At 27.5% G+C, this 13,200-nt stretch overlaps 1 protein-coding gene across 2 annotated transcripts in view; it reads right to left on the bottom strand.

Annotated features, from left to right (window-relative positions):
* The window catches only part of LOC107436602 (uncharacterized), an 88,379-nt gene that overhangs the window by 8,824 nt on the left and 66,355 nt on the right, over positions 1-13,200 (bottom strand). For both annotated transcript variants that reach the window (XM_043040586.3, XM_043040587.3), the window contains 7 exons: positions 10,912-11,165; positions 7,953-8,177; positions 6,919-7,020; positions 6,583-6,698; positions 4,273-4,438; positions 2,162-2,440; positions 723-849 (listed from right to left, as the gene is read on the bottom strand). In XM_043040586.3, the coding sequence (XP_042896520.2) occupies positions 723-849; positions 2,162-2,440; positions 4,273-4,438; positions 6,583-6,698; positions 6,919-7,020; positions 7,953-8,177; positions 10,912-11,165 (1,269 nt within the window). The remainder of the gene's footprint in view (positions 1-722; positions 850-2,161; positions 2,441-4,272; positions 4,439-6,582; positions 6,699-6,918; positions 7,021-7,952; positions 8,178-10,911; positions 11,166-13,200) is intronic.

Consider the following 13,200-nt stretch of genomic DNA (forward strand, 5'->3'; position numbering starts at 1 on the left):
TTTAGCATGCACTATGCAATGCATGCAAGTCGGTTGTGTAGTGAGCCTGTCGGATCAGACTCGTGACCCTGCCCAATTAGATCACTGAGAGCACTCCACAACACCCCATGTGTGGTGTTTAGATAAACTAAACAATCTTTTAAACATAAAAATTATACTTTTTATACAAGATAATGTATGTAATATTCATATTTAACTATGTGATTGTGAAGTTTACCTGATTCCCGGAACTTATTTAGAAATCTAACAAACTGCATGCAAAAAATTATGAAACTGCGAATGAAACTAAAGCATTTGATTTACATTTATTATTTTTAATTAAAAAAATTCCATGTCGTTATTTTTTTAAACATTTGAATGACAGAACTAACTCAAAATTCAGAAACAACAATTTCAATTATATGTTATTCATTAAAAAAAGTTAGTGAGTATGCAGTGGTTGCAGCATTAAAATAGTGGTAGGAAAATTATATTTTTTCCTTTTTTCAGATGATACAAGATAATTTAACTATTGAGGCACTATCACAATTTAAGCGATTATAATTAGTACCAGAAATAAAAATGGTATTATTTTTTAATCTAACTGAAATATAAAAATAAAATTTATGTTAGCTTTAAATTCAATTCTAAAATTTGTTTTTAAGTTCAAAAATATTTGGCTAGCACATTGTTTTTTTTAGGACCGGGCGATCACTGAAAATCAACAAACTGGAAAAACTTACGTTGCTTCTTAATAGCATCAGTAATATGTGAAGGCCTTAAATTGCGCAGACGAGTCTTTCTAAATAACGTTATCATCAAAAATGTGGGAGGGAACACAATAAAATTAGCCATAACACCAACACCAATCTGAAATAAAAAAGTTTAAAAAGATACAATTTATTATAAGTATACTTCCACGAAATATTGCTCACTAAATATCAAAATTCGTAAAGAAATAGTTTCTGCTTATATCTAAATGGTGTCTAAATAATATTATATCAACTTATAGATATTTGACAAATGTTTTGGTATTTTAAATTCGTGTATTTATTTATTTATTCTAACAGTGAGTAAATTCTGAAAATTTTATCTAAAATATTCTTATTAGCAACACACAAGATATGGTGCAATGTTTTGAAAATATATAATTTTCTTGTAATTTAAAACAAACAAAAATTTTAGCAACTGAAAGTAATTAGCAAGATGCAAAATTTTGCACCTGATATTTCAATTCTTAAGAAAGAGTCATTATTAGAACAGCTTGTAAAATAATAACGAATAATTTTAAATTTCTCCAGCACTCATATGGATGGTGTTTTCAGTAGAAATGTAAACAATAACAATCTCGAGCTGTATGCCTGCTCTAGTTCTGGTTAGAAAGTTTGCAGCTTACTACATGTTATTCTCCGAGGCGATATTTTCAAACGGCTGATTTTGTTTTCAATAAAAGAAATAAATTAGATAATTTCTGAGCTCAAATCTGCCGTATTTCATAACATTCTAATGTTATTATGTAATTCTGGTGAGTTTGAAGTGAAAATTTGTTTTAGTTATTTAGAGATATATTGTTAAAAAAGGTGACATGGTTGCTAGATTTTGAATAACTCGCTTTTTTGGCAGTCTTGATATGGCCTCCTTCCATAAGTTTATTACTGTTTGCTCTTGTTGCAAGCTGTGCACCATCTTACGTTAGTGTTAACACTTTTAGCATTGTAAACACAAGTATTGTTAGCATTGTAAACACAAGTAATAAGTAATCAAATACATTGTTAGCAAGAATCAAAAAACACAATGATGCCAAATGGCTTTAAAATACAACGGAAACAGTAAGCCGGAAATTTAGGCGGTACCGATCTTGCAGTGTTCCCTAGTGTAGAAAACACCATCCATAGGAAAAGTAATATATGCTTTCTAAGTAACTGTTATTAACATAAGTAATATAGATAATTGAAAACATTTATTTTAAACATGTTTCTTTTGTTTTTTCATGGGTTCTAAAATGAAATAATAATATGAACTAGACTTATTGAATCACATAGACTACAAATAGCAAACTTTTTATTTTAATTTTATTTTTTATAAAATAAAAAATTACCAGACAACAAATTGTGTAATAAATATAAAAATTCAGTTTAGCAAATTTCAATAATTTGTCAGACTGAGCTCATATTTAAATTACCTGCTCAGGACTGAGGGATAAGGGCCCAAGACTAAATGCTGATCCACTTGGTTTAGATGGTACTCGGCCATACCACATAGCATTCACTAACATTGACAAAAACAGCATAGCAAAGCAGCAAGTGACTCGTTGGGCTCTGGTAAATCGACTTTTAGGTGGTCTCATGAAAATAGAGAACCACAAGTGGCCATCAGACAAGTTCTTCTGTGTCTTTTGATGGAACAAGTGACCGAACTCAGTTGCTTCTCCTTTACCAGCAACAGGCAGGAGTCTGTCGATCTTGAATAAAATAAAATATTCTTTTTAAAATTTGGCAGAATAATTTTTTTGATAAGTTAACATGGTTACTTTGACTACTTGGGACAGTATATCACATATTGCACGGAAAAAAAGAATGAATTTTTTGCTGTAATAAACAAAGTAAAATATGCAAAAGAAAAAAAATACCAACAGTATCCAATTAGTAATAAACATAAAATATTGTTCTAAACAATAATCAATAATTTACAACAATAAATTTAGAGTTTCAAATTAAACATAGCTGTAACATCGACGACCTCAGAACCTTATTGTTTAAAAACCAAATGTGTGCCAAATGTATAACCAAGACTTGATAATAAGAAAACTTCATTAGCTTCAAAAAATATGAAAAGTGAAAAAAGTCGAGATTTTTTTTAGCGATCAAAAATAGGTACCCCTTCGCAAGACTCACCAGTGGTGAATAAATAAAACAGAAAACATAAAGTTGTGAACGAAAATATGAAAAATAAATAAAAGTGAAAAACAAAACTAGAAAAACTGTTGTAGTCGAGAGTTGAAAGAGGAAACGAAAAATAAAAAAATAGATAAAGGTAAAAAAAAAACAAAGCTAGAAAACCTGTAGTGTGTGAGATTGACAAATCAGGCCAAGATTATTTCCACATGCCATGCAGAAGTAGCGGGGAACTCATATTATTAACAAGGGTATTGGCATTCATATGGATGAAACAAGCTATAGGAGAGCATCTGCTTTACAAAAATAGAAATCCCAATAAAGACTAACAACAAAAGATAATGAGTATTTATTACTGAAAACTTCACAATAAATGCTTGAATTAGCAACCCACAGCTCCAAACCAGGCTTTGCATATGTAATGATGTAAATATTGCAGAATTAAGAATATTCCTAACATTTTATTAAACTTCGTAACTTTGATGATAATTTGCTCAAGGCATTTTTGGAAAATATTCCTGATAAATTTCTACAGTTTCTGAAAGAATGCCATTTGCATCCCCAAAAATATTGCAGATCAGCCTTCCCTGTATTTAAATATTGCTTGCCTATCTGTAAAAACATAGAATGATAGGCTCGGCGAAACGTCACGGTACACCCACACTAAAGGAAATGCCTTAAAGAAATGCAGATGGCTCTTTGTAGGACCTCATAATCTATTGCGAAAATTGCATGTTTTGGTAAGTTCACTTCATACAGTGGTGGTTATTAGTTATGTTATTATTCCATTATACTCAGTATAATGGAAGTCAAAATTAACACGAATCTGAGGTCTGCAATTCCAATTAATGAAAACAACCAATGACTAAAATGTTTGAATCAGTAACTAAAATATGCATTCATTTTGGCAAAATTATTTTAGAATTATATTTTCTACTGATAGTAATGTAAAACATATATGTTCTAAAGGAAACGTAAAATAAGTAGGATATTTTAATATCAGCGCTGTAGTCGGTTTGCACCGACCACAGTGCTGACATAAAAAATCCTCAGTGCTAGACGGATCACGTGTTAAGAGTCCCCTTGCCATCAGGCTAACCGCGGAAGGTTTTTCTCTTCATGCAGCGGAAATCCGGGTTAGTTCCATCAAAAAGTCCTACATGCAGGCAAAATTCTCCCAATACTTAGAAGTTCTCTTGTCTTCTGGATTGGGTTCAAAATTACAAAGCTACAGATTCAAACATTAGTAGTCGTAAACCCAAAATTGGGTCGGCTGTTCAACGACGAATATAAAATAAAGTAAAACAAAGTTAAAGAATTTTTAAATAAATTTAACATTAAATTTGAAAAACATATAAATTTCAATTTCAATGATAAATAGAAAAATAAATATTTGTACCAGTCCATCTTCCTTTTCTACAGCCAACCATCTGTTGCAAACAAACTCATATCTTGCATTTGTTTGCACATCTCGAATCACAACAAAATTTAAAAGCCATGACTTGAATTTTCCTTTCCCAGCATTATCATGCCAAATTCTCAAATAGTTCAGCCGTCCAAGTGGCCTAATATTGAAAAAAAGATATTTTATTTAGTAAAAAGTAGGATGAGTTATACACATGTAACCAATATTCAGCCCTTTGTCGAATATTCGGTTGACTGAATATTCGGCCCTTTCGCTAAATATTCGACAAAGTATCATTTGGGAAATTATTTTTTGGCAAAAGGTTTTGTTGCGGGAAATTTTAATAGATTTAATAAAGAATAATCCAAAATCGTATTTTTGACAACACATTATTAGAAATAGTTTTTACACATATTTGTTCATCTCTAAAACTTGTTAAATTATGTTCTGAAACACAGAGAAAAGCAAAATTGAAGAATTGAAATTAGAACCATGAGTTTTGAAATGCTGCTTTTTTTTTTTTTTTTTAAATATATTGAGGCAAATCAATTTCATTGTTTTTTCAACACTTTATGTTTGAAAAATTGAGAACTGTTTTTTTGTTTCTTGTTTCATTTTTGCTTGTTTTTTCTGTTCTAAATAAAACGAAGCATGTTAACAGAACATTTCGAATGGATTCTCTTATTATCACTTTTTTTCTTGTACAGTAAGACAACTAGATTACGGTAAGATAACTAGTAACATATAAAACAGATTCTCAATGTTAAAGTTATATTTCAGAACTAAGAACAACTTTTTCTGTTTCTCCAGTGATCTTTTAATAAACTTTTCTTTTTATCAACATTTTCAATATGACAGCATTTTTTAAACAGCGTTTTGAATTAACATTATTCTTTTATGGTTACTTTTTTCTAAAAATACGGCAATGTGGAAAAGTTAAATTAAGATCTTTAGCATTAAATCTTAAGTTTTTTAAGATTGGTTGTGGTTTCTATCTAACTTTTTCTTTTTCAAAGAACTCGTGTTTGTATTATGATGCGACAATTAAGAGGGTTTCTACAAGACTTTAATCTTTACTTTTTCCTGAAAATACGGTAATCGGAACACTGAAATGTTTAGCTTTAAAAAAAAAATCTAAAATTAAGATAGACTTTTATTTTTCTGTTTTGCTTCTGTAAATAATCATTGTTTATTTATAGGCGTTTTTGAGATAGTACCGTAATTTCAAAACCATTTTTGATAGACATTACCTATTAAAGTTTCATGGATATTTTTTTTTGAAAAATATAAATTTCAGCATTAAAGTTTTGTTTTAAAATTTAAGAGGATATATTTTATTCTATGTCTTTTATTTTCAACTTCACAGCTTTAGTTCTTTTTTTTTTTTTAGCTGTTAGCCAGTTTTTTTTATCTTAAGTATTTCTAATCATCTTAATATCTAATTACTTTAAACATTTCTATTTAAATATTTTCTCTTTACCCCTAACCAATAACACAACTAAATTTTGATAATTTTTCAATAAAGACTAAACCTATTTCTACATCAAAAATATGATATTTATTAATAATTTTTTTTTTAAAAAAATGTTGCATTCGGTATTTGGCCAAGTATTCAGCATTCCTACATGTAACCCTCAAAAATTTTTTTCAGTTAGAAAGAACATAACACAAAATCTAAAAAACATAGAGAAATAATGCATTAATAAAATTTTAAAATATATTGGCAAAAGTTTACATTTTTTAGTAACAAATGCAGGGTGCAGAGGTAGGACCATTAAGGAGAATTTTCTCAGAGACAGTTGTGACATTAAGGAATTACATATGTGTAGTAGATATTTATTATTATCGCATATGTTTTATATACGAGAGTAAAAAACATACAATACATTCTGTTCACGAAGAAAACTATAAGGAAATATTAACTAATTTTGAAAGCAAATCATTAAGAAAAAGTGTATACATTGTTAGCGATTTGTTGACATGCTAAAAACATAGTAAAAAATGTACATATATTTGCAACTCACACACAGTGTGTGGGTAAACAGTATCTTAGTTTAAATTTAAAATTACTAGGTAGAGGCATGTGTTTTTAGACACTAGTATGGTCATCACATAGGTATATGCTGCATATTAGTATAGCTAGGAACACAGTATCTTAATTTAAATTTAAAATTACTAGGTAGAGGCACGTATTTTTAGATTAGTATGGTCATCACAAAAGTATCTGCTGCATTTTAGCATAGATAGGAACACAGTATCTTAGTTTAAATTTATAAATTATTTGGTAGATGCATATCTTTTTACCTTGGTGTGGCCATCACAAAAGTATCTGCAGCATTTCGCCTAAATAATTTCCTCTTTGGATCCTCCAAAGTTCTGACAACAGTTTCATCATCGTCTCCAGATAAGATAAATTGCACCTATTTAAAAAAAAACGTTCAAATATTAAAAATTCCAAAATATTTTTACTAAAAACTTGAATATCTACATAAATTTGAAACAATTGTGACATATAATTTTAGAAACCAATTCAGAAAAAGTCAACTTAAATAAAAATGTGATAATAAAACAGGAAAAATTTTTTTTAAAGAAATTTTTTAGAAATAACAAATAAACAGATAAAATAATAATTTGACGAACTTTTGAATCTGTAGCTGCAGCATCCTTGTTCCCAGTAAAGACTATCATCTCATATAAATATTTGTCATCAGAATCATTATCAGGCAATGGTGTAGCTCCAAGCTGAAATTATAAAGACACAACCTTTATATTTAACAAATGTTAAGATGTTCCTAATATGTTATCATCATTAGCTAATTAGTTTTAAATATTGATTAAATTTTGTTCAATTCGAAAGTCAAAAACAGATTCAAAAAGTAGCTTTGTTCTTATGTTGAATAAAAATAACATAAATAAAAAGATTGCATACAAATTTTAATTAATAAATACATAGATACTTTTGCAAAGATGTCCTGCACTCTAAAGTAAACTCAACTATACATAAAACCTAAATTTTTTTTTTCTACATACGTAATCTGTCTTATTTTCTTTTAATTTTAATAATAAGTAAATATTAAAACAAAGAAATTGATCCCAATTTAAATCCTCAACTAATGATTAGATTTAAATTGCAATTATTGATTTATGTTTTACTGTTTTTCTCTTTTTAAAACAATAAACTAATTTACAAAGACACATTTATCAAAATTTTATTTTGATTGGAATATGATGATATTAAGGTATGGATGGATATAATATTAAGGCACTTTTTTGGACTACCCTTTCTTAATAAGTTTAAGTAAGTTTATTTAATTGCTAATAAATAAGTTAATTGCTAGTATATGAGTTTTAAGAAATGGTTTAGTGCACTTTTTCCAATTATCTAAAGAAACAAAACTATGATATGCTTAAATAGGAAAAGAACGAAATTGGTTTTAGTCAGTTAGTAATTATAATATTCAATACCTAAATGATATTTATTTTTTAAAAACTACCCATGAAAATAAAATTAAGCTATTAATTAAAAATAAAAGCATAAAATACTAATATAAATGAAGATTTCAAAATGATATTACATTAAATGCTTTATTTTTTAATAAAATACAATTGCTTACATTAAAATTTGGAATTATTAAACTGCTATTTGATCCTTAACTAATAATGAAAATTCATACCTTTTCTCTGTCTTTGATATCTTGTCGCCGAGCCCATGCCAATAGACCCAGGTATATCAGCATTATGTTAATTATTGTCATATAGATTGTCACATTATCGGCAAAACCAGCATTGGCAAAAACATAAGAGAAATCTACTGTATTTGGTGCAACAAAGAACCCTCCACCAAAGGATGTCAGATGGTTGCATTTACATTGTGTAAGAGCTGCTGTGGCATTCTCAACCTATTGGGAAAATATTGAAAAGAAATATTTAATTAATCGAAATATTTAATACAATATATATAAAAAGAAATATTTAATTCAAAATATAGAAAAAAAATTTGAATTAAAAAAATAATTAATATACATTAAAGTATTTATAATTCTGTGCATCCCTAACTGGCTTTTAAAAGATACGCATTTATGTGTAAACCTCTTAGTTAATTAGAATTAAAGCAATTTTTAATTATAAAAATTAATTAATTAATTAATTTAATTGTAAAAAGGATACTAAATGCCAAGGTTTAAATTAGGTGGTGCAAACAGCAAAATGAACCTAACAGGATATAAACAAAAATTATTTTGCACACTTTAAACCAAGGGCTGTTCAAATATTATCTAACCATCTTTTTGGTGTTTCTTAATCCTGTTCCTTTGGTGTTTCTTGGTTTTGGAAGTTCGAGCCTGCCCTAGCCTGAATAACTTAAATCCGAGCTCAAGATACTTAGATTATTTAAAGTTTAAGATATACATTGGATGAAGGCCAAATTTTGCAATCTCATCATTTGGCCTTTGATGTCTAAACAAGGAAACTAGTAAATCAAAAACTTTTCTATTACCAACCTGAGAAAGAAAGAACGAAGAAAAAAACTGAACCAACTGAAACTCTGATATGATTAAAACAAAAATTAAAGAAATATTAAGCTAAATAAAAGTCATTTGACAACTAGCCATCAACTAGTTTGACAACTATTCATATAAAAGTCATTTGACAACTTCATAAAGCAAAAACACTGAACAAAAGTAGATTACTGATTTTTTATACCTTATAAATTTTAAATTTTTTATATTTAATAATGGAACCAAATGCTTCCTTATAGGTTGCAAAAAAGTTTATGAAAATTTTATAATGAATTTTAGCTCTCCTAAAGCCTTTTACAGTAAACGTGAGCTGAGATTCTCTCATCCCTAACCCATATATTAATTAGAAAAAGGAATGCTTCTAATTTTTTTTTCTTTTGTAATTCTTATCTTTTGATGGGTGGTTAGGTATTGTTTATCATATTCAATTATAGATCCAATTAAAGAATTTAGAAACTTCATTTTATCCACAGCCTATTTATGACTGATAAAAGTGGGATGAAGTAAGTGTAAAGTTAGTTTGATGAAGTCAAAAACTTTTCTACATTCCGTGATCTGCAAAAAACCACAATTCTATGATTTTCAAAACTATGCAAGCAAGCTAACATCAAGAACAGTATTTTAAGATCAAAATTTATCTATAAAAAATTGCATTATGCGCCACAGATACAGATACACATTAGCTTAGTTACAGTCTCAACCCCATTGAGAAATTCCTAAAAATGTGTTGATTCTATACATTGTTTCCCCACAGAATAATATGAAATCAGTTTATTCTACTGTGAAGTAAGTATGCATGCTCAAATATTACATTTTACAGGGAAAGAGTGTGATCAATAAAATTTTTATTTATACTAGGAAGTCAGGCATGAACGTGAGAAAAAAAAGTCTGAAAATACCTATCAATTTAAATCATGAAAAAATAAATAAGTGTGAGAAACTATTATGCAAAAAAGAAAACATTTAAATCATTTACATACATATTTAGAAAAAATATGAGTGTTCATTGATAGACCAACAAACTGTTAAGTATTAAATAAAAATGATGATTAAAGATAGTACAATAATAATTACGTAAAACAACATAATAATGTTGGAATATTATGAAAAATAGACATTTAACATAGTATTTTTTATTAATTTTTTTTTATATTTAGAAATATGGAAATTTCGTTAAAAGGACAAAATGTCTGGAAATAGCTATCAATTCAAATTATGAAAATGTAAAAAAAAGCATGTGAAACTATTTTACACTAAACAAAAACATTTAAATTACTTACTTACTTATTTAAATTTTTTTTCTATATGTGTACATTGACAGTAGAACTGTTAAGTTTTAAATATATATCATGATTAAATAGAATAAAATAATAATAAAGCAAAACAAAACAATAAAGTAAACCAAATAATGCAGAAATATTAAGAAAAAACAAACATTTAACGTATTGTTTTCCTTTATAAATTTTTTCTAAGGTATAGAAAACCGGAAATTTTGCCACAAGACTGAAGAATCTCATATCTGTAAGGCTTTGAGAAAAATAATAATAGGTCGGGTACCCCCGCCCACCGTCAATTTCATATGTATAGAATATTTTTTCAAGTCAATGGTCAAGTTTTTTCAATTGGACATTAACTGTTATATTAAAAAAAGATTATTTTCAAAGTTTCAAGTATTTATGCAGCTGGTATCATGGTCAACAATAGTTTTGAAAATATGTTGAATATAGTAGTCACAAAATTAAGAAAAATCGGTTGAATTTTGTGATAAAAAAGCTAATGAGGTTTATCTATTGTCTGTCAATACATTGGTCATTTGCATTTACACCTGAAAAAAACAGTAAAAAAACATAATTTTTGTAACTGGGCGAGGCTACAGACTCATTTTGAAAACAGATGAAAAACATGTTTTTTTAAATTTCTATTTTTTAAGCTAAACTATTCCTTTTTTGGTTCATTCTTTTTGCATTATTTAAGATGATAAAACAATAGAAACATACAAAAATATTGATTATTACTCAATATTAAACAGAAATATAAGCAATACTCCTTAAGTGGGCGGGGCTACGCGACTCTCCCTTACTTAACATTATAATAATAATAAAATATAAAAACTTACATAGCAACCAGCACCAGACCATATTCTCAAATCGTAATTATAAAAGTAACATCCAGAAGTATAAATCCTCACAGAATAATTGGTAGAAAAGTCCCGAACAGCTTCACCATGAGTGAAATTAACAGAGCTGTCAAATGTCATTTCATCGGGTATTGAATTGTTTTGAGCTGTGCTATTGGCCTCAATTATACCAAGATAAAAGAAACCGGTTCTGTTTTGAATAACTTCATTATTTAAGAAGAGATCATAGGTTCCTAATGAAGAAAAAATAAAACAAGTTTTGATAATGTTACTTTTAAATAGAACAATTATAATTGAAATATCTTTTAAATTATAATTTAGAACTAACCCTTTGATGCAGAATTTTTATTAAACATATATTTCATACTTTTTTCATTATTTTGTATTGATGCAGGTCAAAATAAATAAGCAATATTAAATTTAGCATTTTAATAATTTATGGTTATGAAGTACAGCATGAAACACTGGTGACTTTTACTGTGTTAAAGGTAAAATCTTCTAAGCACAACTCACTTTCAAACTATAATTTTCCAAATTTGCACTTAGTCAGATCTTAGACAAAAATTTATTCATCTTTTAAATTTCTTTAATATACAAAAATAATTATTGATAAGTTTTTTAATACGAATTTAAAAAAAATTTTAAACAACTTCTTTTGGATTTTAATATTTTAGAACAATTATAATTCCGATAACCTAACAGAACTATTAGATTGTTTTTTATAACTGAAAATGCCAAAATATATTTGCACTTTAGCCTCAGAAAAAAATATATAAAAGGGTCACCAGTGTCCAGTTTGCATCAAAGGGTTAAGAATAAACTAGAAGAAATACAATGGAAAAGAATATCATATTGTTGCAGTGGTCAGAAATACCATGCTACAAGTAATATGTATTCGTTACTTTATTTATAGTTTATAGTGTAAAGTGCTATCTTTTAAAGCATTAGTATGAGCAATCTGATACGGGGAAAAAGAGGGGAAAAAACGGTAGTAGTTTGAAGCTATTTTTGGCAACTACTTTTCTAAATTATGATAGTTTAGTAAAGAAACAAGCTTTAAACACAACTAATTTTTGGAATCTGATTGATGCGAATCCTACATAAGTACATCAGCAGTCACAATGAAAAAGTTCGCAGGGACCAGCATTTTAGAATAAGAATTATTTATACCTTTATTTTCAATAGCAGGCTTATGAAAACCTAAAGCACACTTATGTTTTCTGATATCTATTAGTGGAAACAAAGGTATAATGACTAGCTATTATGTAAAATGACTAGTATTTAATCTAGTCATTAATAGATAATAAATCACTTTAATCACACCATATCCATGCTATGTTTTTTACATGCTATTTAAATGTTTACTCATGACCGAAATAAAAAGAATATTGGGTATGGAATTTCATTGGAGAAAAACATATTTTGCTCTGTGTTTCCTGTCAATAACAGCAAAAAAATTGAAGGTTGAAAGAAAAAAAACGTAAAAGATGGTTTAGAATAAATTGGCTCTCATAAACATGACGAGATCTTTCATATTAATTTGCTAAGTTTATAAAATAAACAATTTATTATTTATATAAACATAAATTGATAATATAATATTTGCTATTCTAAAATGGATGTGTCAGAGGCTCTTCAATAACTGAACCTTTTGAGTTTATTTGATTAAGGTTAATTGAAGGTCTTAATTTAATTGTGGGCAATTTCTACCTTTATTCAGTTTCCCAAACAGAACATTAAGTTTAAATTAATATATAGTATATTCTATCATGTCTGATTTAATTGGTGTCATTGTTTAGTAGCAGAAATAAGCTGGGGTTGTACTAGTTTTAAGGTAAGATAGGGAGAGAATTATTTTATATTTATGAAAATAAGTAAAGGTTTCAAAATATTTATTTATTGCCAGACAGTTCAATGAATGATTGAGGTAAATGCTTGAATTAATTAATAATAATTCATTTAGTATAATTTGAGTTGTTTCAATTTCAATAAAAAGCATTTTACATCAATTTTGGATAAGCTTAAAGTCTAATCTAAAAAAAAAAATTTAAAAAAGATTATTCTAAAATAGAGGCATTAACTGTGAATTAAATTTGTCAAATTATGATCAATTTAACTTCAATAACAAATTTCCATAAAACTACCAAAATACTAAAAAACCTTTCCTTGAAAAAATTTCAATGAAAAATTAAAAATTAATTTGAAAATAAAATCAATTTTTTAAGTTTTGTAGCACATAAATATTTGTCTCAGCCAATGAATATTAAC

Source organism: Parasteatoda tepidariorum, chromosome 5 (assembly GCF_982258835.1).
Source record: "Parasteatoda tepidariorum strain Cologne lab strain chromosome 5, Ptep-v5.0, whole genome shotgun sequence".
Lineage (NCBI taxonomy): Eukaryota > Metazoa > Arthropoda > Arachnida > Araneae > Theridiidae > Parasteatoda > Parasteatoda tepidariorum.